The sequence below is a fragment of the Syngnathus acus genome, chromosome 2, assembly GCF_901709675.1.
Source record: "Syngnathus acus chromosome 2, fSynAcu1.2, whole genome shotgun sequence".
In the NCBI taxonomy this organism is placed as follows: domain Eukaryota; kingdom Metazoa; phylum Chordata; class Actinopteri; order Syngnathiformes; family Syngnathidae; genus Syngnathus; species Syngnathus acus.
In genome coordinates, this window is record NC_051088.1 from 3,967,038 (window position 1) to 3,991,756 (window position 24,719).

A 24,719-nucleotide genomic window follows, 5' to 3' on the forward strand; every position below is an offset into this window, starting at 1 on the left:
ACTCCAGAGATTCAATTTCCGTGCAGGCGCTCAGCCCTGTCCGTCATCGTGGTTTTATCTCCCAGTGTCTGTGTCAGTTCCCCCTCTTTATCGCTCGCTGCCACCTGCTGAGAAGCAAGAGCTGCACCTGTAAATATACTTCTTTTAAAGTCTCTTTAGGTCAAACAAAGAGGTTTGATTTTGTGTTACAGTTATGTAGAATACAAATCAACTGTTCATATATTTATGCAAACGCATGCTTAGAAGGAACCAGCGACTGTTCTGTTATTCAAGTTAAAATGGAGCTGTTGCAACTCGCTTTGAAGTTGAGCTTTTCACGATGCACTTCAAAAGCCTTCAAATTTTCGCTCTGTTTCTCCGTTAATGGCACATTTTCTTCACCGAGTCCTCACCTGCTGATATCGCTTTACCTGTGGCAGTCGCTGCTCTGTAGTTGGGAATGCGCGGCGATATGTGAAAAATAAAAGCACACGCAACTACTTCAAATGCAATTTTGCTTTCTGTGCACTTAAGTTTCCAATTATTGCAGCGGGGGCAAAGAACATTTTTTTAACTATTGTATCATCACCTGCAGGCTAATATTTGAATACAGTTTGTAAATAAACTGTAGTCTATTTGCAAATTCAGACTATTAATGTGCTTGGACTCATCACCTCCTACACCCAAAGCTATGTACATTCTGCTTGTTCTGTCAGTACCCACCAAATTCTTCTGACAGGCCCAAAACACCTTTTAAATTTTCCAGCACACCACCAGGTGTTGACAGCTTTGCTCTTCTCTTTATGAGTGTTCAAGACATGCAAGTCCAATGACATGGCCTCAAAACTGATCATCAAACTGCGCCCTCGGCTGTCCTGGTCCCAAGTGGGACACCTTTGTGTTTGTTATGGAGGATCCGTGATCAGAACGTAAGTCCAATAACGTACCACTCTGGTTCAGATTGGGGGAGTTACCATTCTTCCCAATTGCACCCTTTCAGGTCTCACGGCCATTGCTCAGATGAGAATCGGAGTACCCCAGAATGTGGCTGTGGGTCCTCAGTAACAGCCAATCCAATCCAATCCCCCAAGATGAATGGAATTTTCTTGAAGAATCAAAAGTAGATGCATTCATGTATGAACATGATGCATGGAAAATACAGAAATCAACATGAGTCAAAATGTATTGTGAACTTTGAAAGGCAAATGATGAAATGCAGGACCTGCTGTTTGGCTTTCTCGTTCCCTTTATTACTGGCTCACCACCGTAGTTTTGTCCATGTGGCTGTGAGCCAGCGCCAATGAGCCAAGCACAGACAGCAAGGTGTCACTGAGCCCTTTTCCGTTTTGTTGAGGCTGCAACTCTCCCCCTGTATCGCTGGCAATGGTAATTGCTGTCCTATTGACCAGCTGATGTGAGCCGACCCCCGGTGCAGCTCAGCCCGTAAGCCAAACATCAAATTTGAGGCAAAAGACCTTGAGGACCAAGCCTGATCCATCTTAGCTTGCTTTTGTTTTTCTCGGGGTGGCAGAGCATCCGTGTCTTGAAAACAATCAGCCAATCAAGTTGACGGCTCAAAACGGGAGTCTCATTTGAATTTCAAAAGTGTGTCCAATCAAAGGCCTTGATCAGACAAATTGTAATCGCAGGTTGTCACACAATCAAAGGCCCAAATGAGTGCAACATGTCAGAGGAATTTACTTGGTTTTGTGGTAAGGGTGACATAAAAATGATGCAATGGGAAATATGTTTCATTGAAGGGCAAATAATGGCTTCAGGTTAGAAAATTGTATAGTATTGTGCAATAATTATGCATGTCAATGATGGATCTGTTTTCAAATAAGATATTTTTACTTGTTGTACTAAGTTCATTTTGTCTTCACTTATGTCAACTAAAAGATATTTTTACTTTGGGAAACAATGACCATCAATCCTACTGGTATGATATTTGTTCCTCGGTTGTTTTTTAATCACTAAACAACACTGAACAAAATAATGAAATAAAATAAATAAATAACAATAATAATAAAGTAATTGTTTAATAATCACTAATCAGGAAAAAATATTTTAATACTTTTTATTGCAAATAAAATTCCATCTGATTATTCGATTAATCGATAGAATATTAGATTCAGAAAATATTTGATGATGACAGCCCTAGTGTGAAGTTTGAGCCTTCGCTAAATAACTGATGATAGTTTTTCTCTCATTTACATTTCGCAAATTATACAATGTGTAAGGACTGCAATTTAAAAAGACCACAAAGTCTGCTCGCTACCAGTAATACACGGGGACACGCAACACACAACTCCGTCCACCCACAACAAGTCAGCACACACTTAAAGACTAACACATCAGAAGTGCTCGTCCTTTTAATGTAGTGGGAATGAAATTCACAGAAGTGAAGAGCACTTAGAGAACCAACTGCTCATCTGTTTTTTCCAACCTCCTCCTTCTTTGCAAATTATTTCACTCCCTCGGTTTAAAAAACATTGTACATTTTATTTTGTATCTATTTTATCAAACAATTCCTGTCAAACTGGTTGCATACATATCGTGACATTTGCAAGAAAAAAATGGCCACAGTACAGAGAATAGTTGAAAAAAGCCTTAAAATGTTCCAAAATGAAAAACACAATAAGACACGTTCAATCTATCAGCCACTCAAACCTCCAAACGTCTTGAAAAGTGTTTGTTTTGACATCGACTTCTCACGTGGTGCCTGACATTTTGCTGGGAGTGTGAAGTTAAGTGTTCAGACCTTTTGAGAAAGCGACTTTCTTATTCCATTCTCATCCTCTCCTCGCTCTACTGTCCTGGTCTTTGTTTGTTCCAAAGCCATTCTTTTCCAGCTCTCAGGCAGATGCACAAGCTACCTCTCCATGTCCTTTTGCACAAGTGTTTAGTGTGTGATTTTAGAGTTTAAAATAGAAAAGGGGAAGTTTTAGATGGTCAGAAGCACAGCAGACTGAATGCAGAAATTAATAAATAACCTTTTGGGACCAACTGCAGCATATAATGCAGCAATATTCAATAGCCAGGTGGGTTGCTGTGGTTAAAAAAAAAACGGCCAGAATTCACTTAGCATGCTTGCATCCCAAATCACTCGATGAGCAATAGCAAACAGACATAGCACAGGTGAAGATTGCGCTAGCTTTACCAATGAAATCATTTGGATGGAAATGGAATGAAAGTCAGTCACCAGCTGTGATCCATGGACAGCCAGGCCAGTGTGTGTATGTGTGTAATCCCTCAGTCGCCCATAAGTAGACATTAGCAACCAGTAGCCGATGCTAGTGCGAGAGTGGATGTCGCAAAGACACGTGTAAAACAACACCCGGCGATGATTGAGTTTGTTTTTATGGGGGTCCACTGACTCCGACTTTGCTCTTACCTCCGCTGTCGAACCATTTAGGAAAATAGCCTCTTTTCACAAGATGGCCAAAATGGCTGCCAGCTTTATGCTTGTCCTGAGGGCTTTTTCTATTGATCGAGCACTAACAGCTGTGAAGATTTGTAAAGTGACTTTTTGCACGTTGTTAAGATGTCATTAAATGATATCCAAAATGGCAAAGAGAGATGAAGTCAAAGTACATGTTTACACTGCCCATCTTGTGGTAGGAATAGAAAATACTGCCTTGCTGTGGTATTTGATCCACAATGTTTGCCGCGAGTGGGGGTCAAGGTCACTTTTAGTATTGATTACTTTGTATACTCAGCATCCCTGACTCTGCCGCTATTGTACACATAACAATCAAGGTTAATCTGGTTGCTGCACGTATACATAATCTGCATATTTTTCAGTTTCTTGGCCGATTATATTCTGCTTTAACACTGGCTCGTTGTCTTCCACTTTACCAGAGACTTGTAGTGGCAGCAGAGGAAGCCCACCTACAGCACGAGGAGGATCCAGACCTGCTGGTGAGCAAGCCCGCTTCCTGCCATCACCGCACAGTTTTTATTAAATATTTTATTCAACATTGAAAGTATAACATCAAAGATTACATTTTGTTCCGTATTTAGCCTCCAACTCGTACAAATGCTAGCCTCATTTTCGACTTTTTGAGAAAGTCACTGTGCTCTTTACCTAAGATTGAACTACACGTGGGAGGAAAGTCATCAATTTTCTCACAGGAGAATAAATTAATGGGAACATTATTTGCTGATAAAATTTACATGAATCATGAATTAATAACAATTTGACATCCCTGTCATGTAAATTCTCAAAGACGTAACCAAACCGCTTCCTCCCCTCTCACCGTTGTGGCCCAAATCGATTTGAGCAGCTTTAACTTATAGCGCTATCATGCTTCATGAATGCGTGTACTTTGTATGTGCAAATGCCGGCAGGAGCAAGACAACATGGTGCGGGTGGTTGTCTGGCTCTTTTTTGACTTAGCGAACATCTCAGACTGGAGTTTCGAAAAGTAGGAGGAGACACAGCAGGAAGTTGACTTTTAAATGGGAATGTGATGCAAAGCCGACTTGGGAGGAATCGCTACTCAGCTAGTTTTTGAATCCGGGGAAGTTACAGTGAATTTGTGTCGTGATGCTGTCAGCTTTGGAAGGTATCAGAGTCAGTGCACTGGTAGTATTTTATGCTCATGCTGGTAGTTGTGCTGTTCTGAATTTCTCTTACGTGTATTCACTCTGTTGTAAAGATTTATAGGCATGTTGTTTTTAAACATTTATTTATTTGAAATAGGCCTGTGCAATTAATCGAAATTCAATTACGATTCACCACAATGACCAATTATGGATAATTGTAAGAAAAGCGATTATTAATATACATTATATCCTTTGTACAATGTTTGTTGATACCAGGAAACTATTCTTGAATTTATACAGTGCATTTGCAATGTTATAAAAAATGTTGGGTCCATTAAGGACCTTACATAATTATTGTGTTTCAAAGAAATTTGTCTTAATCTTTTTTTTTGTACCAAAAAATAAACATAATATGCACTTTTCGATCTCTTGCAAGCACACCAGTTTGTCCATTTACACTTCCGCCACGTCCACATGTCTATTCTGCGCCGATTATAAAAGGAATGAGAGAAAATGCTTCCATTAGGCAGGAAGCAAGTCGATGTGTTCGCTCCCACTACAGTGCAAACGTCCGTTTTTTTACAAGAATACCAAAAGAGGGAAAATTCCAGTTTGGATTAAGTCATGAAATTGTATAGACAAAATATTTTGATTTGATTCAAGTCAATAGTTTTACTAATAGAATGGTAGTCATTTCATTTGAGAAGAACTGCTGAACCCTGATACTTTCTATTTTTGCTGTATTTCCACAACCTGCAAAGGTTTGAATTTTTGTGTCACACAGCTCCGACGGTGTTAGTTCTGATTTTGCTTTTTATTACAGACCACGTTGAATAATACACGGTAATTATCAGTGGCTGGGTTAAAAATACCCATCCACCCTGTAGGGTGAAACCTCCTCCATCACTATTCAGGGTGTATTTGTGTTTTTTTGGCGGGGGACTACTGGATACATATTTGGCTGGCAGGGGTTTGCTTGGAATTTCCTTATCTATCCATTCCAGAGCTCTTCTGCTTCCAAGAGAAATTGGCACGGTAATCTGCTCCGATTTGCCTCCCTCGCTCTTTTACCCGCATTGCTCACGCACTGTAAATAGGAAAGCAGGGCGCAGTCTCCCATGCCCTCTGCAGCCGGTGAAGACCATCCACGGAGAATGGCAAAGCCCAATGCTGCTTCCAGAAAATGTAATCCCGCTCAGAGGTGGGGGGAAAAACTCCTGGTGTTTTTGTGCTTCCGTGATCATATCTCGGCTGTGCACAGAAGAGGCCTCGTGCTTGTAGATTTGCCAGTTTGTTTGTTTTTCTTTATCAAAGCATATTTGACCTGCTGACTGCATAATCAGTTCATCTTCTGCTTCACTGGCCTGTCTAGGTGCACACAATTTCTATGAAAATGATTACGTGTTGCATTCTGAGACTGTGCTTTCAGTATAATGCTGTGTGCAACACCGCAGTTTGTGTTTTCTACGCAAGTAACTTTTAGCTTGATGCAAAGTAAATAATATTTTACCATACATAAAATTCGGCAAGGAAATTCAGCTTTATTTATATATTCATACACAAGCTAACTAACTCTGTATGCTTCATATAATTAAAAGTATAATTTATACACCAAGGTATTAAGGTCATCTTGAAGCAAATTAAAAAAAATAAAAAGTCTAATAAAAATTACTAAAATGTTATAAACAAAAATGTAAGAGCAAGATTATTTTGAAAATGGCCTCCGTGATAAGGGAAAAAAATGGTCTATTGATTACTTAGTAAAACATACTACAAAAAATGCTCACTAATACTCGAAAGAAATCCATGTGAATAAAATGTTCAAGCTCTATTTACAATTGTGCAATCTCATACCATGTCTTTTTAGATATGTTTGGACAAGTACTGCTTGTTACCTGGCCTGACATGCCTTGTTGCCGGTACATTTCCTCTTCACAGCTCAGTCTTGAGTCAAGAGAGCATCTGGGGAGATAATTATCCACTAATTAAGTACATTACTAATTTCCTGTGGACGGAACATGAGATGCTGAAAGATGATGATGATGAGTAATAATGACGTTTACCTCTATGTAACTAGATCTGTTTGCTAATGTTCCCAATCTTGGTGTCACAGTGTAATTGATGTCATACTATTCATATAAATATTCAACATTAGTTGTGCACACTTCAGGAGTTCCAAGACTTTCAAATTAGTAAACCCATGTTGGACCTACCCACTACCCAGTCTTGGAAATAAATAAATAAAAAATAGTCTAACCACTGATGCAGTCACAGTATTTTTCACAATTTTTTTTCACTGAAGCCTACCTTTTAAAACTTTTTTTTTGCACAATGAAGTGTTGAGTACAACTCTTGGCTCCCCCCTTCGGGTTATTTCTTACACTGTTGTGTTTACCCCCAAATTACCTGTATCCATGCCCCCAGTTGTTTTCCAGTCTTATTTCCACACCCGGAGAGTGATGAAAGTTGAAAGTGAACTCCAGAGGGTTGAAGCGTCACGGTTCTTTTTGGTGCGCTATCGCCTTCCTCCTTGTGGCTGTGACTCAATTTTATGCTTTTGTGTGTGTGTGTGTGTGTGTGTGTGTGCACGCGCGCGTGTGTGTGTGTGTGTGTGCGTGCGTGCGTGCGTGTGTGTGTGTGTGTGTGTGTGTGTGTGTGAAACCATTAGCAAGAGTTGTATGCTTGTATAAAATGTGCGCATTCAACTTGTGTGTTTCTTAAAAGAGGGAATATGAACTTTTTTGTCTTTGAACTGTGAAGTCTTTTCGGATATCTAGCCACATTCTATTACATATTTTTTGGGCCATAGGCAAACCGGCACATAATTGTGCCACATAACAAATAGAGAAGTGACAGGGACAACCTTTCTGCTTGTGTTTACAATTTGACGCAATATCAAATACTTCAATCAACAGCCAGTGTGATGAATCTTTTCGACAATATTAATGACATATACGAATTTCACACTATCAACTGACATAACACACAACTCGCATTTTGGACGAGTATGACAACCTCATTTTCGAAAAGGGGAACTAAGATATGCTGCTCTACCTACTTGCTCTCGTAGCCCTCCTCATCCTCTCGTCTTCTCTCGAGCCCACACTGAGTGGGTGCTGATGGTGCAAACGCGGTCTTTCGGCATAAAGATCAGCTTGTGAACACCGTGATCAGGGACTGCATTAGTGGCACTGGGCACTCCTTTTGTGAGTGTACTACTGGAATTACATAATTGACTTAACACACACACCTACACGTGTGCTTTAACACAGATGCACAGGACCTTGCACAGATGCAAAGGCACACATTTACACGCCCACATGCACTCCAAAAGTGCTGGAACTCTCAGGCTAATGGGTGCAATTTTAATCAAAATTGAAGCCCACATGCTGTGAATTTAAATAGCTAAGTCATTAACCACTGTTTTGTTGTATTTCTTTCATCTAACTGTCACCTCGCTATCCAATATTTTATACAGTATTGTTTAATTTTACATTTATTGGGAGTTAGGATGCACTGGATTATATTCATTGCATTTTCATTTATATGCGCATATTTTACACTAACTAACTAACTAACTAACTAACTAACTAACTAACTAACTAACTAACTAACTAACTAACTAACTAACTATTCCGGAAGACCATGTACATCGACAAGTCCTACAAAGGAAGAAAGAGTACTTGAAAGTCTGTGTGAACAGTTCCATCATTCGAGTGATGGTAACTCGTGTTGGTGGTTCTTTATGAAACATCCTCGTAAATTGTCTTTGCACTTCTACTGCGATTTCATGCTTCGAGTAACATTTCAGAATAAATTTTCTTTCTTCAGAGTTTAGTCTGGCTGCCATCATTTGGATCGATGGGTTTAATCTGCAAAGAAAAAACGAACTTTTGAGTTATCAGCTGCTAAAAGGTGTATACATCTTTTTGGGACACCCTGTATTGACAGACATTTGCATATCAGAGGTCATCTGCACAGGAAAAAAATGAAAAGGTTTTTGTTTGAATTTGCTAAATTTTATTTTGTCAAGGGTTTGCATAAAATAAAGTAATTTACCAATTTTAAGTCGATGTGTATTCAGTGAATGTAACATCATTTGTCCATTAGCAGTGAAGCCAGTGTTTGTGAAAGGAAAAACAACAGAAGAGCAATCCAATTTCAAGATCGTCATTTTAAATTCAGAATGGTTTGAATTTAACCAAGCAATACTCAAATCAAATGTGAGTTAAAACTACATTGAATTAAATGGAGTTTTAAAATGAGAACACTTGTCTCCTGCACAGCAAACTTTAAAAGACAGTCCAGTAATAATGTCTGTGCTGCACTAATTAATTTCATCATGATGAAATGGAAAAAAAAGTTTGCGACACAAAACTGGGGATAGTACGGAAGAGGATTAGGGCCAGTGAAGAAAAAAAAAAACGAAGGGTGACAGGATTCTGACTTTTTTTCTCAGAATTCTGACTTTATTCTCAGAATTCTGACTTTATTCTCAGAATTCTGACTTTAAAGTCAGAATTCCCACTTTAAAGTCAGAATTCTGAGAATAAAGTCAGAATTCCCAATTTCTGACTTTAAACTCAGAATTCTGACTTTATTCTCAGAATTCTGAGTTTAAAGTCGGAATTCTGACTTTATTCTCAGAATTCTGACTTTAAAGTCGGAATTCTGACTTTAAAGTCAGAATTCTGAGAATAAAGTCAGAATTCTGACTTTATGGCGTGGGGTGGCGGAGGGAAAGTCAGTGTGGTGTGGTTTTGACCAGAGAGGTACGGAAGAGAATTAGGGCCAGTGAAGAAAAAAAAAACGATAGGATAGGGAAAGTTTATTTTTTATTTTTTTTAATTAAATATTTTACTATGCTGTCTATGCCAAACAAGCGTTGTAACCACCATTGCACTTTGCTGCCTATGTAATCCTGGGAATGTTCATGCGATGATCTTGTATTTTATTGTGAAATATTTTTTCATTTCCAGCCATCCTAGGTGTTCTTATCTGTGTGATCGCTCCCCCCAGGCCTCAGCCATGGGTGGTATCTTGGCTTGGGGGTTGCAGGGATCCATGTGTTCTATATTTATCTTGCACCATCATTTATTAATAGTCTTTCCAGTATATGCGGCACTAAAAATACAGCCAAGGCAGGGCACCGCATGCAGTGTGGGGATAGGAAAAGGAGTGCGAGGGAAGAATTCCTACCTCAGCATTTTATCACACATCATGTATGATGATTCAGAGATTCACATTACATCAGCATCTATAATACTCTCTGACGCAGCACTTGCATGACCGAGACATTGTGGTTTGAAGTATATTCATTTGTGTCTCTCTCTCTTGTCCCCAGTATGAATACTTCAATGCGGTGCTGATCAATGAAGTGGATGAGGAGGGCAACAATGTGGAGCTGGGAGGAGAATTCATCCTACAACCTAATGACCACTTTAACAACCTGTCAGTCAACCTTAGCCTCAGCGTGGTCCAGGTGCCCACTAACATGTACAACAAGGGTATGTTTGTTTATTTTGCCTTGTACATTATCTATTATGTTAGTTTTGTTACCCACAAAGAAACAAGAGTGACATTCTAAGTTATATGCAACAACAAGATAGTCGTTCATCAAATTTGTATCTTCAGTAGGTTTGATCCATTAATTCACTAGCTGATCATTTGTGATCTGTTCGTCTACTTCCATTTTTTTTTGTCCAAGTGTCCTAATTAGTTATTTTATTCAAGTGTCCTAATTAGTTTTCCTGAGAGTTTTTATGTCCTTTCCAGTCTTGAATGTTCCGTTTTTTTTTTTTAGATTTCTTATTTTCTTGAGTTCTCTGGGGAGAAAAAATTACTGTGCATATTTGCAGGAGGGAATAATTGTATATTGAATAATTCATATGAACTTTGCTTTCTGCTCACGGTGTCTGCATTTACATTTATGAAATGTAACACTTTGGATTATTTCAGTCACATGCTAATTGTTCAAAAGTCAAACACTCGTCTAATTCACCGTTCACACAGCCAATGAAGTCTTGGCCTTTGAACACTGCTTAGTAGACAGACTACATGTCGCGAGGGCTTAAATCAGCTACCCGAGGCGGAATTATATTCGGGGTGCGTAAAAGGGAAGAAAGTAGGTTAAGTCAAACTGATGGAAGGTCCGAGCAATACTTTAATTATTGCAAGGTGATGGGAGAGGGGGGAATCAAATGATAGTGACAGAAGGGGACTGATTGAAATGGAAAGGAAGTGAATGAAAATTCTATGAGAGTGCGGCTGGAAGGCTAATGCAAGGAGAGGAAGCGTAATCTTGATTTGATTCCCTGCCAAATGAATGGAACGGGGCACAGACAGCGAGGGAAAGAGCTCGGAGAATTTTTTTTTTTAAATCCTCCGGCTTTGTTTGCTGGGAGTGAGAACGTTTGCTGGGACTGCAAGGAGCTTGTTTGGTGGGCAACAACTCGCCCTACTGCAAAAAGTACTAAGAGGCTCGGATTAGAGGAAAGAATGCTTCTCTGAACGTTTTCATTTTAGCACTTGTGCTTTGATGTCAGAGTTTGCATGGCTCCAAGATCCAGACCACTTTTTGCGCAATGGACGTCTCATTCTGTTGCATTTGGGTATGATGTGACACATGCAAACTACAACGCCAATGTACTTATTATTATTATATACTATTATACGTACCTACAAATAATCCAAAATTTTGTGTTACGCAGTTGTGATTTAATGGATTGCATCTGGAACTGTGAAGGACTTTGCATTGTGCAGATTAGTCTTGCGAATTGTTAATTCTGACTGCAAATTGTCTTGGTATTGTTGTGCAAATGGTTCCCATCCAAATATCGCTCCCCTCCAATCCGCGTTGCATATCAAGCTTGCTTCCAAAAGACTAACACATTCATGGTTTATTGGCATGAGTGATGACAGTGCAACAATGGTGCCGGCTTTGGAGATGATGAGGAACATCTCATCTGCTTTTCTGTCTCCATTTCACATCTGCACTACTTTTGCCCACCTCTCCATCTACATTTTTTTTGTATGTCAGGTTTTGATGTACAGTGTAAAACATTTTACTGTATAAATTAGAGTACTTTACTGGCGGCAGTAATCCAGTTAAATACTGTTATCGTACGTTGTATGTTACCGCATCTTTCTAATGTACAATACAGTACTGTGAATTTATATTCAGTCAATTACTGTCATTTACTGAATCACTGCTACCAGCAAAAATACTATAATATATATTTTTATATTTTTCTATGATAAATATATGTATTTTGAGAGTATATTGACTATTACAATTATTCTAATATTTTGAATAAAATGTATTTTTCCCCCAAAATTTTCAAAATAAAAATCCCAAATTAAGATTGTCTTATTACCTTTAATGTGATGCCTTGCCATCGCCAGTTTTGGTTTTGTTCTCTGGGTAGATGCAAAAATCCAAATTTTAGGTGACACATGATGTTAAGTGTTGTGATTTTTTTCTATTGTTTTCATTTTTGTACTTTTTATTGTAATTTTTTTTCCTTTACAGTAAAGACCTCTGAGAAAAATACAGTATACGAATGGCAGATTTTATCGCATGTGTCCTGTTCTTACAGCAAAGTCGTAGAATCACGACAGCCTTGAGTTTCAACTTATTTTGCTTCTAGTCTTGTTTGCCTCCTAATGAGACAACAAGTAAAATGAGTGCTGGAAAAACATTCAATTTGGATTGTGATTACGGCTGACAAAATCTTCCATTCAAGCACTCTCGTGTTGTTTCTGTGAAACTTTCTATTGTCAGGCTGACCCACATGTGATTGTAGCACGTTGCGTACCAGGCAGTCGTCATCATCTTCTCATTAAAGTACAAATTAGTTGGCAATACATGCCAGAATGAGCTTCGTACAGCAGTTTGACTGAAAGCACAAAACCACTTTGTACTAATGTCAGCACTGGTCTTAATCTACTTCTGGTTGATTTTTTTTTAATTTATTGTATTTTTCTTCTATAACTGAAATTGTTCTATTTTCTACCTCTTCCCCATCTGCCATGACTCATTAGACTCTGCCATCGTTAATGGAGTGTACTGGTCAGAAGCCTTGAACAAAGTATTTGTGGATAACTTTGAGAGAGACCCATCGCTCATTTGGCAGTACTTTGGCAGTGCCAAAGGCTTTTTCAGACAGTACCCAGGTAAGCATGTGTTTGTTTTGCTCTCTTGTGTGTTTTGTCTCCATCTTCTTGAAATGTGGCTAATGGTGTATGTGAATGTTCAGTTACTCTCAGGCAGCCTGTCGCTGAGTGAGCATGAACAGAAGTGGCATCATTAAATAGCTATGAATACATTTAATATTTGATTGCTTCTGCTTTTTAGACTAAGCGGGACAATAAGAAAAATTGCTTTCAATTTCTTTTGCGCTCTGGAATCGTACATGTTATTGTTTGGTACTGTGGTCACTCATTCATCTATTTCCACTATCCAAGGGATTAAATGGAAACCGGATGAACACGGCGTCATCGCTTTTGACTGCCGTAACAGGAAGTGGTACATCCAGGCTGCCACCTCTCCAAAGAATGTGGTGATTCTTGTCGATGTCAGCGGAAGCATGAAAGGTCTCAGACTGACTATTGCCAGGCAAACTGTCTCCTCCATACTGGATACTCTTGGGGATGATGACTTCTTCAACATCATTGCTGTAAGTTCACACAGTTACCATCCGGATAGAGAATTCAATACAGACCTTGCTTTTGGATTTGTGTACAAGTCAGGATGCACGCTTGCTAAGTTCTGAAGAAATGCAGAAATCAGCTTTCTCTCTTGTCACGCTCTCAGCCAATTAAAGGGCTGCTAAATGAAGATTTGAAACGCAGAAAAGACAGTTGATTATTGGCTGCTGCCTCAGGCATCCAAACCATTGTTACTGCGTGTAAGTGTGTGTGCGTGTGTGTGCGTGTGTGTGTGTGTGTCACCACGCACACGTCTGTGTCTGATGCTATTTCACATCAAAACGTAGCCTGTCACATTGCCAGCCCACATTCTGTCTCGCCATAGAACAAAGTTGTCAGAATCATTTCATAGCCTAATCATGATGTTTAGATAAATCTTTTAGAAAAATCAAGACTGATTGGGGAAATATGTTTCGTAATCCATTTGGCTCGTTGGCTCGTTTTCCTATTGTTGTTTTACTTGTAGTTGTCACACTTGACTCATAATTACCGTATTTTCCGCCCTAAAAGGCGCACCGGGTTATAAGGCGCACCTTCAATGAACGGCCCATTTTAAAACTTTGTCCATATATAAGGCGCACCGGATTATAAGGCGCATAAAATAGAAGCTATACTGCATCAAACTGAGGTTGACTAGGGTTGCGGTATGCATCCACTAGCCAATAACCAACGAGCCCTCTGTAAACAATCGCGTTTCTCAAACGATCTCCTATAAAATGATCAGAACTGACTAAAGTTCGATCTAACGCATTGGTACTACTTACCTATGTTTCCCTTCCATATCGATCCGTAGATTTACTCGAAACATTAACAGAGCAGCCTATTTTGACATGAAATAGCCTGGTACGTATAGCAGCTATCGCAATAGCATTACCCATCCGCAAAGTCTCACGAGCCTCAGTTCGCAATCTCCCATGAGCCTCAGCAAAGTGTAAACAATCGCGTTTCTCAAACGATCTCCTATAAAATGATCGGAACTGACTAAAGTTCGATCTAACGCATTGGTACTACTTACCTATGTTTCCCTTCCATATCGATCCGTAGATTTACTCGAAACATTAACAGAGCAGCCTATTTTGACATGAAATAGCCTGGTACGTATAGCAGCTATCGCAATAGCATTAGCCATCCGCAAAGTCTCACGAGCCTCAGCTCGCAATCTCCCATGAGCCTCAGCAAAGTGTAAACAATCGCGTTTCTCAAACGATCTCCTATAAAATGATCGGAACTGACTAAAGTTCGATCTAACGCATTGGTACTACTTACCTATGTTTCCCTTCCATATCGATCCGTAGATTTACTCGAAACATTAACAGAGCAGCCTATTTTGACATGAAATAGCCTGGTACGTATAGCAGCTATCGCAATAGCATTAGCCATCCGCAAAGTCTCACGAGCCTCAGCTCGCAATCTCCCATGAGCCTCAGCAAAGTGTAAACAATCGCGTTTCTCAAACGATCTCCTATAAAATGATCGGAACTGACTAAAGTTTGATCTAACGCATTGGTACTACTTACCTATGTTTCCCTTCCATATCGATCCGTAGATTTACTTGAAACATTAACAGAGCAGCCTATTTTGACATGAAATAGCCTGGTACGTATAGCAGCTATCGCAATAGCATTAGCCATCCGCAAAGTCTCACGAGCCTCAGCTCGCAATCTCCCATGAGCCTCAGCAAAGTGTAAACAATCGCGTTTCTCAAACGATCTCCTATAAAATGATCGGAACTGACTAAAGTTCGATCTAACGCATTGGTACTACTTACCTATGTTTCCCTTCCATATCGATCAGTAGATTTACTCGAAACATTAACAGAGCAGCCTATTTTGACATGAAATAGCCTCGCGGGTACAACAGCTATTCGGTGACGCCCCCTGACTACAGTTGCCGTAATGCTGGGAAGCGATGCGACCTTGTAATTTACTAGTCGTACTAAAACGTACTGAAACATTTTGGCAGAGCACTGTGTACAACCAGTATGGATCAACAAATTCATCAGTTGATCCATATATAAGGCGCACTGGCCTATAAGGCGCACTGTCGGCTTTTGAGAAAATTTTAGGTTTTTAGGTGCGCCTTTTAGGGCGGAAAATACGGTACGTCAAAAAACTTTCAAAGCCCTGAGTAATATTATTTTCATAGCAGAGATTATCGTTTTGTTGTGAAATAATTTTAGTCTCTTTTGTAGCTACTTTATGTGTAAATAAATTGGGGAGGGGTGAGAACGTTAGCCTACATCTCTTTTCTTTCATGCACTTTTAATTATCACTTTGTGGCAGGCGTTTCAGTTCATGGATAGTCACGTCCTCACATCAGCCACTAAATTAAACAAACGTTCTGTACATTTTGGAAAAACTAATAATAACTTACTGATTCCATTTGTATTGTTTCAGTACAATGAGGAACTGCATTATGTGGAGCCGTGCCTGAATGGAACGCTGGTCCAAGCTGATGTCGCCAACAAAGATGTGAGCCCTCTTTCACTCTCCTATTATTCCCATCTGTCAAAAGACAGACACTTCTAAGAAAATTCAAAAGTGTCAAATTAATTCATTTGCTGAAATTAATTAGGGATGGTTTTAAAGCCATACGCTCATCAGGTTAATGCTTTTGTCTGATTTACGCTACCTCAAATTACTTAACAATTGAATCGTGCTCATATAAGGAAATTAGTGATTGTCCAAAGCAATTGCTGGTAAGAAAGTTAAAAAAAAAAAACACCCCCCAAGCCCTTCAGTTGAAAAAGGTATTTATTGAAACTGCAGCAGTGCATGTAAAAAAGAAACTGAAAGTCATTATTTTAATTCACTCAATATTAATACAGACGTAAATATCACTGTCATCGATTTTTGTCATTGCGATCTTCAATATGGCTGCAGGGTGATGTCACGCAAAGTGGCTCATGCAACCATTATACTGTATATATACCCCATACCATTTATTAAGCAGTGCTCAGGTATTAATAATGATTACTTCAGAACTGGCTGTAGTGCAAATTAATATGCGCACAAGCTAGCACATCCTCCCACGGACGCACTGCTGCGATACGGATTAACTGTCCCACTGTGTTGGGGCACTTATAGGAAATCCGAATCTACAAACATAAAGAACCAATTCTTCCCCGTGGTCACACTCAAATGCAGCAGGTAATATTTGCCGTGCTCTGGGGTGCAACCATTTGCTGGAACTGATTAACCTTTTTTCCACGCTAAAGGAAAGGTTGTGCCTTTTGCCATTTGCAGTCAGATCGGTGATGCCGAAAGCTGTTTTGATGCAATTACTGTATATGTTACTGATGTGCGTGTGTGGGCGCTGCACGTTTGCGTTCACCCAAACTTAAATGAGCAGACCTCGATAGAGACTCCATATAGCTTTGGTCTCCCGCTGAGTGTGGAGAACCTGCTCTCCTCCCAATGGAACCAAAGACCCTCCAGGTGATAAATAAAGAAGGGAGTGGAAAGGGTAGGGAGGGAGAAATAATTGAAAGAGAACGTTGATGCCAAAAAGTGAAAATGTGTAAAAACAGATTCAAAATATTTTAGTTTGCACACATCCCCAATTTTTGCCAAGCCAGAGAAGCAAAACACACTTTCAGTTTTTTTCCTTTTGTCACCATGTTAGTAAACCCGATTCCCCTCGATTATATTTTTCCAGCATTTCCGGGAGCACCTTGACAAGCTGTTTGCTCAAGGCATTGGAATGTTAAACATTGCTTTAAGTGAGGCTTTCAATCTTCTCAATGAGGTAAGTATCACGCAATTGCATCATCACTTGACACGTACACTTCGATCAGGGGTCTCAAACCCTAGGTCCGGGGGCCATTTGCTGGATGGGATTTTGCGACACGCTACTTGACCTGAAAGTCCAACGTCCAACTTTTTTGTCATTGCTTTGGGCTTTTTGTGTGTAAAGAAAATAAAACATAAGTAAATTTTGGGCCTACCATTGCTCTGCCTTGTGACAGTTTGGGGCGAAATGTGATTCTGAAGTGACACCAAGTGGAAAGCAAACATATCCTGTCACCCAGTCCCAATCATGTCTTTTTCAAAACTTGCCTTGAAGAGGCAGGTTGGCGATGAGAAAAGCCAATTTCAAGAAAAACAATGCACAGCCAAAGTTGCGGTGCCGGGAATCAGCTGTCATTCCTCAACTAGACATGCTGAGGAGAATGCAAAGTAACAGGCAGATAGGAAAGCGTTAAGAGTTCGAGACCCCTGACTTAAATATTCTGCTAATAGTTATAATGTGTTTCTGTTTGATTAGTAAATAAAAGCTGATTAAAGCTGTTTTTCCTTTTGCAAAGGGAATCATATTTAGAGCTAGATTTCACATGTTCATTTTCAACCGTTTTGCATTGTGGTGCTGTTTCTGCTATCCTCAAGTAACTCTGCCCTCATTTTGTCACGCGCTCTCTGTCTTGGCAGTTCAATGAGACCGGTAGAGGCAGTGAGTGTAGCCAAGCCATTATGTTGGTTACAGATGGAGCGGTGGATACATACGACGCCATCTTTGCCAAGTTCAACTGGCCAGACAGGAAGGTAGCGTATTAGAATATGCACATAACACATTCTTGTCAGTATTATGTTGAAGGGCAATTTTATATTGCGGTCACCAACAGCAGACTATGAATAAGTTTTACATTTTAAAAAGTATTGTGAATCATAGATAAATATAATTCATTGAGTTTTTGGTGGCAATGTAAAAGTGTCTGGGTCTTGAAATAGGGATTGGGAGGGGCAGCAATGGAAAAGGCTTTGTCCAAACGAGTTCTTAAGCTGGTACCATGTGGCACCTTTGAATTGGATGTGTTGAGGACGTTGGAGCCAGTGGGCAAAACATTGACCAAAATCAACAAATCCCTCTCTCAACCTGCCAATACCTGATTGTTCTGTTGTCAACACAGTGTTTGAAAATCACTGGTTTGTAAAGCAACTATTGAGTCATTCCCCCTTGTTACATACATCAAGACAATTTTGTCGCTCTTACTTTTCCAATAAATCTTGAAGGAGGAGATGGATGCAATTTTTTCATCGACAGTCATTTACAGATTTGTGTGTTTGTGTGCACGCGCATGCTATGCTCTATAGGTGCAACAATTAATCGATGAATCGACCTCTAATCGCTAATCAAATTGAATGACAATCAGTTTTATAATCGATTAATCATTTCAAACTCTCGACAATACATATTCTCAGATCTCTTTAGTCCTGAAATAATGACAGCAGACTGTTGTTGTCATTAATCACACTAAGACATTAACAAATGTCTTCAACATTTTACCCTATTTTCTGACGTGTCCAAATCAGTAACACAATCATAAAAATATGTTAGTGCATTTTCTGCGCAGTCAATTTGAAATTATGCCTGGTTTTTGAATAAAGGGATGTAAAGGACATGCTTTCCAAAATCAGATTAATTAATAAATTGACAAAATAATTGACAGATTAATAAGTTAATAAAAATAATCATCAGTTGCAGCCCCACAGCACATCATAATTACACCCAATTATCGCAGATAAAAATGAAGGCGCTCAAGTTATTCCCATGTGGCTTTTGGTAGGCCACCTTGTGAACTCCCTCACCGACTTCCGACTGCTACCTCAAGGCTGAAGATCAAGTGACAAGTAGTTCCTATAGTTCAATTTATAAAATGCTCTGCTGATAATAGAAGTCTTTAGTCACTGTCGCCGTGCACAGATTCTCTCCCTCTTCTGCTGTCACTTTTCTTCAACCGCAGCTTCACAATCAAACCAAGTTGCTTTGTATCAGAATGGAAATGACTTTTTAATAGTGTTCGCTCCAGTAAATCCAAATTGTAATCATGAAGTCTTCTCATAAATCACATCTCTGAACTTCAAGTAAACAAATATACTTTCTTGCATCCATGTTTTAAATATTTGAAAGGGAATTCTTTATATTCACATGTGCATTCAGGTAGGTTGAAGATTGCATGCGGCGGCTGCTTGTTTGTACTTCTGCAGCATTTTGCGCTGCAGTCGGTTACTTTCATATTTGATAAGCAGTCGCCTGTAGTTTGACCTCACAACAACCACTAAAGTGCAATTCTGAGAATTTTATTTTCTATCGGCTTCCGTGGATCAGCTCTAAGCATACTGACATAGACTGTCACATTGATGATTCAAATGCTCCAAGTTTGTATTTGTATAAATGTGTCTTGTCCGCATAGTGTAATTGCATAGCAACTCTTATGATACACTTATTTTAAGTGCACTCTTTTAAAAAAGGATAAACACCTACTCGTTCAAATGTGCTGTGTCCCATTCAGTAGTCGCACGCACGCACGCACGCACGCACGCACGCACGCACGCACGCACGCACACACGCACGCACACACGCACGCACACACGCACGCACACACACGTATGCACATGCACACTCACACTGTCAAGAGTAGAAAAAAGCAATGCTATGACAGCTGGACTCCTGAAGCTTGCGTTTGCTCCAAGTACGTTCTGTATGCACATAGTACCTGCGGCAGGCGATTTTGTATTGAGGGTCTTCTGATTATTTTATACAAATATTTGACAAGGTGATGTTTTAACATTTTGTCAAACTTTTTTTCAAAAAACATTCATTTTGTGTCGTTATTCCTCACTGATCAATTTGTTCCTTCTTTGGGTTCACAATTTTCTTAATAATAATAATAATAATAATAATAATAATAATAATAATAATAATAGGGCAGCTCGGTGACGCACTGGATAGCACGTCCGCCTCACAGTTAGGAGGGTGTGGGTTCGATTCCACCTCCAGCCATCCCTGTGTGGAGTTTGGATGTTGTCCGCGTGGGTTTTCTCCGGGCACTCCGGTTTCCTCCCACATCCCCAAAAACATGCTTGGTAGGCCGATTGAGCACTCCAAATTGTCCCTAGGTGCGAGTGCAAATGGTTGTTTGTCTCTGTGTTATCTCCCCCTTGCTTGTGGGATGGGCCCTGTGGAAATATGATTAAGATGACTGACGGGTACTATCTGCTCTTTTTCCACAGGTCCGCATATTCCCTTACCTGATTGGCCGAGAGTCAGCCTTTGCAGATAATCTCAAATGGATGGCATGTGCTAACAAAGGTGAGATCAACATACTTTGCTCCCCCATTTAAATCATTTTTGTGCTCAGAGAACTTGCAATCTGTTACTTTGAGATACACAAAAACATCAGTCGATGGGATAATTGTTTGGGTATTGACCTGTGTGCAGTCCCTGAAGGTCTTCAAGAAGAGGATGAGCCTGTGTTTAAGTGTGTGCTATTTACCAAACAGTCTAGTTCTGTGTATTGTTGAATGCACACGAAGCAATGCTGGGCGATCCGGTGTATGGAGGCACACTTGACAATTTGCTGGCTGAAAGTGGAATGAACTTTACACCTACTGGAATCATGTCTCAGGCCCTTTCTTCATGCCCAGTGCAAGTCTAGCAGAAAGCTGTCATTCTTTTGGTATTTTTACATAGCTGCGTGCAGTGTTCATTTCCACAACGGCGCAAACTTAGTTGATTGGCTGCCTGGGAAGCATCTCTGATTTAAAATCAGTACAGGAGAAGGCACACTCAGTCTTTGACATTGCAGAAGAGGAAACTGACTCTCTGGAGCCATGCAGAAAATTGAAGTGAAGTAGTTTAATAAGGAACATCAAGATCTCTATTTGTGAATGTCAATGATCATTTATTATAGTTATTTTATTATTTTATCATTTTATCATAGCCAATTTGGTGTTAGACACTAACAGAAAGTTTTTTTTTTATAGTCTATGTCAGGGGTCACCAACCTTTCTTAAACCGAGAGGTACTTCCTGGGTACTGATTAAGTCAAAGGGCTACCAGTTTGACACACACTTCTGAAATAGCCAATTTTCTCAATTTGGCTTTCACTATGTGTTATTATTGTCATTTCCAGTTCACATGTAAGTGTGATTTGAACAAGAATAGCAAAAATACAGTCAAACCTTCGTTTTTGACCACAATCCATTCCAGAAGGCGGTTCGAGAAGCGAATCGGTCGAATTCCGAATCTATTTTTCCCATTGCAAATAATGGAAAAGATTTTAATCCGTTTCAAGAAAAAAAACCCCACCTTTTTTAAGCATTTTTTCATTTGCGCATATTTGTCCGATCGCGCAACTGCAGTGCACCGCCGAACACGCAACCGTAGAAGTGTCGCCCACCGCGCAACTGCACCGCGCTGGTCGCATTATTGTGACAGAGCCGTCGCTACATTTTAGAAAATATTTATAAAGTCCTGATGTACTTTCCAAAATTTAAGTGGACCTCAGTGAGCAGGGAGCTTAATTTGGTCCGATCGCGCAACCGCAGCGCGCCGGGCGCTCACTGTCGCATTGCTTTAAGAGCGTCTTTGTGTTTTAGGATGGCTTTACTACTCCTACTTGCTTTCTTTGGAGGCATGATTAGCGGTTAATACAATCGTCAAAGTAACGAAAATACAATAACAACGGAGTCAGTCGGCATCCGGGCCGCGCGGTCGGTTTTTCTCGGGTCCTCCCGGCTCATCTCGCGAGGTTCGACCTCCGAATTTTGTTCGACAACCGAAGCAAAAAAATCTCGAATTTTTTGTTCGAATTCCGATTTGTTCGAGAACCAGGACGTTCGAAAACCGAAGTTTGACTGTAAAATAAATAGATACAGCTCACTGACAAGTGCCGCTATTTGAGCTAATTTTAGAACAGTCCTGCGGGCGACTCATGCGGTCCTCACGGGCGACCTGGTGCCCGCGGTCACCGTGTTGGTGACCCCCGGCTTATGTACTTAAAAAGAAGGCCCACACAGAATTAAGACAACTCATGACATCCTTTGTCAACGTTTGTCATCACCTCGTGTGTATTCTTATCAGGTGCCACAAGAAGTCCATTAGAACATATACTAAATGCTTTCATCATGAACAAGTTCATACCGCTGCTCTCCTGGCCTGTACAATGACAGGTGCACTGTGTCACTGAAAGCAGGAGGATTCTTTTTCTTTTGCTCGCCAGCTCATCTCCCTCTCCCTCGTGGCTCAGCCCGAAGGACGCCCTTAGGCCTCCGGAGGGACCAGTCATTCTTCACTCAGCGCCTTGATAAACGATGCTGCTACACTAAGGCAGCTTGTTGTGTGCCTTATGTGAACCTCTTCAGTGTGTGTGTGTGTGTGTGTGTGTGTGTGTGCGATGTGTGCGTGTGTGTTCGCGCGCGTGTATTGTAAGTGACTATCTGGTGAAATTAAAGATGGATCCTGTTCTCTTGGTATGAAAAGAATATAGTAGTAATGCTATTTAATGCTGCTTTGAACCCTTTTATTTAAAATTTATTTACGGTTTTGTATTTTCTGGCTTTAAAGGGCTACGAGTTTTTGAGGATTTCCAGCAACGCACTAGTCGGTTGCCATTTTGGTGGGCTAGACCCACAACTAACAAATGCGTCATTTGTCTTTGGTCATGTACGCGTGTCAAAGTTCTAAACTGTACTGAAGGTACTTCCCCTGCCTGGGATTGTGTGGAATGTTAGTATTTTTAGCACAAAGGTCAAAGCCCCCCATTGCCTATTGTACATTTTGATTGACTGTTCCCCATCACACCTCACATTGGCGCTGTTATGCATTAATCTCGACCCCTTTGGCTCTGACCCCTTTCACCATGTGGAATAAAAGTCACCGCCTGACTCCCAAATCTATTTCCTCTAGCTATGATTTTCTCCTTGACTGCCTCATGGTGATGCTGCAAGTTTGCTTTCATATACGGGGGGGAATGTGGTTTAATTCCCTTTATTCTCCTTGTCACTTTTTTGTCCTTTCTGTCTGACTTGCTGCTTCCCTGATTTCTTCTGCCCCCTGTTGAGATAAGAGTGCATTCCCTCCTGCACATAAACTTGAGCATCACAATGCTGACAATATGGGAAATAGTGTCACATTTGGATGAAATGGCATAACATTCACATAAATAACTCTTAGTATATACTATATATCCCCAGGCCCATGCTGGTTTTCCTTTCACTTGTGCTTGGAATCATCAGTGAACATGTATCAAGTTTCATCTCAAAGTTGTCCGCTGCCTGCTAAACTGTATTTTGAAAAAAAGTAAAACGCAAGTGATGATTCTGAAAAGATTTTGATGCTTTTCTGGGATATTGACTGAGTTTTCTTTTTTTAAATAATTTGGAATGCGTATCTCTGAAGTCTGAGTGGTAGCTAAGTGAGAAGAAGCAGCCAGTTCAAACTATATTTCTTGAAATTCACGGAGTTTCTTTCTTTTTTTTAAACAACAGGTTACTTCACTCAAATATCCACCCTGGCAGATGTCCAGGAGAATGTGATGGAGTACCTCCATGTGCTGAGTCGTCCCAAGGTGATCGACAGGGAGCATGATACAGTTTGGACCGAGGCCTACATTGATAGCACGGTAAGTTGCTGAACTCAAGTTTACACAGTCTGTCGAAGAGTGATACCAACAATTTTTTTATTTTTGTTTTTTTCAAGTCTGCATTCACTTTTTTACTGAGCAGGGCAAAGAAGTGGTTTTAACACTCAATTTGATTGTGTCGCAACACATGCCTGTGTTGTGTGTATGACGCAGATGGAATGATGAGGCGAATGAGCTGCTTTTTGTGTTGTGGGGCTAAACCAATATTAGCGCTCTAAAGTTCTTTGGAGATGCTACAAAACAACTCTAATTATCCATTTCTCTGTCTCTTTACTCAACCTGTCACCCAAACACTTTACGGTATTGACCTCTGCCAAGGCTTAAGTGAGCAGCTACAATGTCAGAGCCAGATCCAGTACAACTAAAAGAATGCTAAATACCTTATAGTAGATTTAAATTTCAAATTGATTGCTAGTCTCAAAGTCCTGCACAAAACCTTTAAAATATTTCGAAAGTTTGGTGTACTTTTGTCGATAGTGTTTTTTTTTTTTTGTCACTCTTATGTCTCTATATTAAAAGTTTCAGTTGTGTAGCATTTTGGACACTATTGAGTGGGCATAATTTCTGTCGCCAATCAAAAAAAAAAAAAAAAAAGCAGTGACTTTTCCTGTCCTCTACCTCTTTTCCCACTTGAACTGGTCCTAGCTCCCTCAAGCACAAAAGGTAAATAAAAATTCAGCTTTGAGATTGTTGCTGTTTTGTGATGTGTTGTGTTGATGCTTGGTGGTGTATGTGATTTTGTTGTCAGATTCCACAACAATAGGCAACATAATTGAAGGAAACAACTATCACATAACTGTGGCTTTTTTGTAGGCTGTGGTTTCAAAGCATCCAATGTGCTTGTTGTTGGTAGTGTCTCTCTTGCATGACTGGTCAAATATGCCAACACATCTATACACAGTAAATGTTTAACTTTCATTCATCAGTGGTGATGCAGTAACAGCCATGCATGACACAATTTTCAGTACTGGCAGCAGTGTGATCATAATTGAGTCAACATTTTTTATTTATTTATTTTTTTTAATGTGAAAGCGAGCACGTCATTGGTATTTGTCTTGAT

At 40.0% G+C, this 24,719-nt stretch overlaps 1 protein-coding gene across 6 annotated transcripts in view; it reads left to right on the plus strand.

Moving 5' to 3' along the window:
* LOC119135263 (voltage-dependent calcium channel subunit alpha-2/delta-3-like) overlaps positions 1-24,719 on the plus strand; it is a 91,032-nt gene that overhangs the window by 22,493 nt on the left and 43,820 nt on the right. For 5 of the 6 annotated variants that reach the window (XR_005100539.1, XM_037272764.1, XM_037272778.1 and 2 more), the window contains exons 4-13: positions 3,841-3,900; positions 9,872-10,034; positions 12,571-12,702; positions 12,994-13,205; positions 15,633-15,707; positions 16,894-16,983; positions 17,664-17,777; positions 20,247-20,325; positions 23,505-23,638; positions 24,305-24,322. Coding sequence is in view for 5 of the 6 variants with exons in the window: in XM_037272764.1 (XP_037128659.1) it covers positions 3,841-3,900; positions 9,872-10,034; positions 12,571-12,702; positions 12,994-13,205; positions 15,633-15,707; positions 16,894-16,983; positions 17,664-17,777; positions 20,247-20,325; positions 23,505-23,638; positions 24,305-24,322 (1,077 nt within the window). In the remaining variant the exon portion in view is untranslated. The remainder of the gene's footprint in view (positions 1-3,840; positions 3,901-9,871; positions 10,035-12,570; positions 12,703-12,993; positions 13,206-15,632; positions 15,708-16,893; positions 16,984-17,663; positions 17,778-20,246; positions 20,326-23,504; positions 23,639-24,304; positions 24,323-24,719) is intronic. The other variant, XM_037272772.1, reaches the window with a different exon arrangement.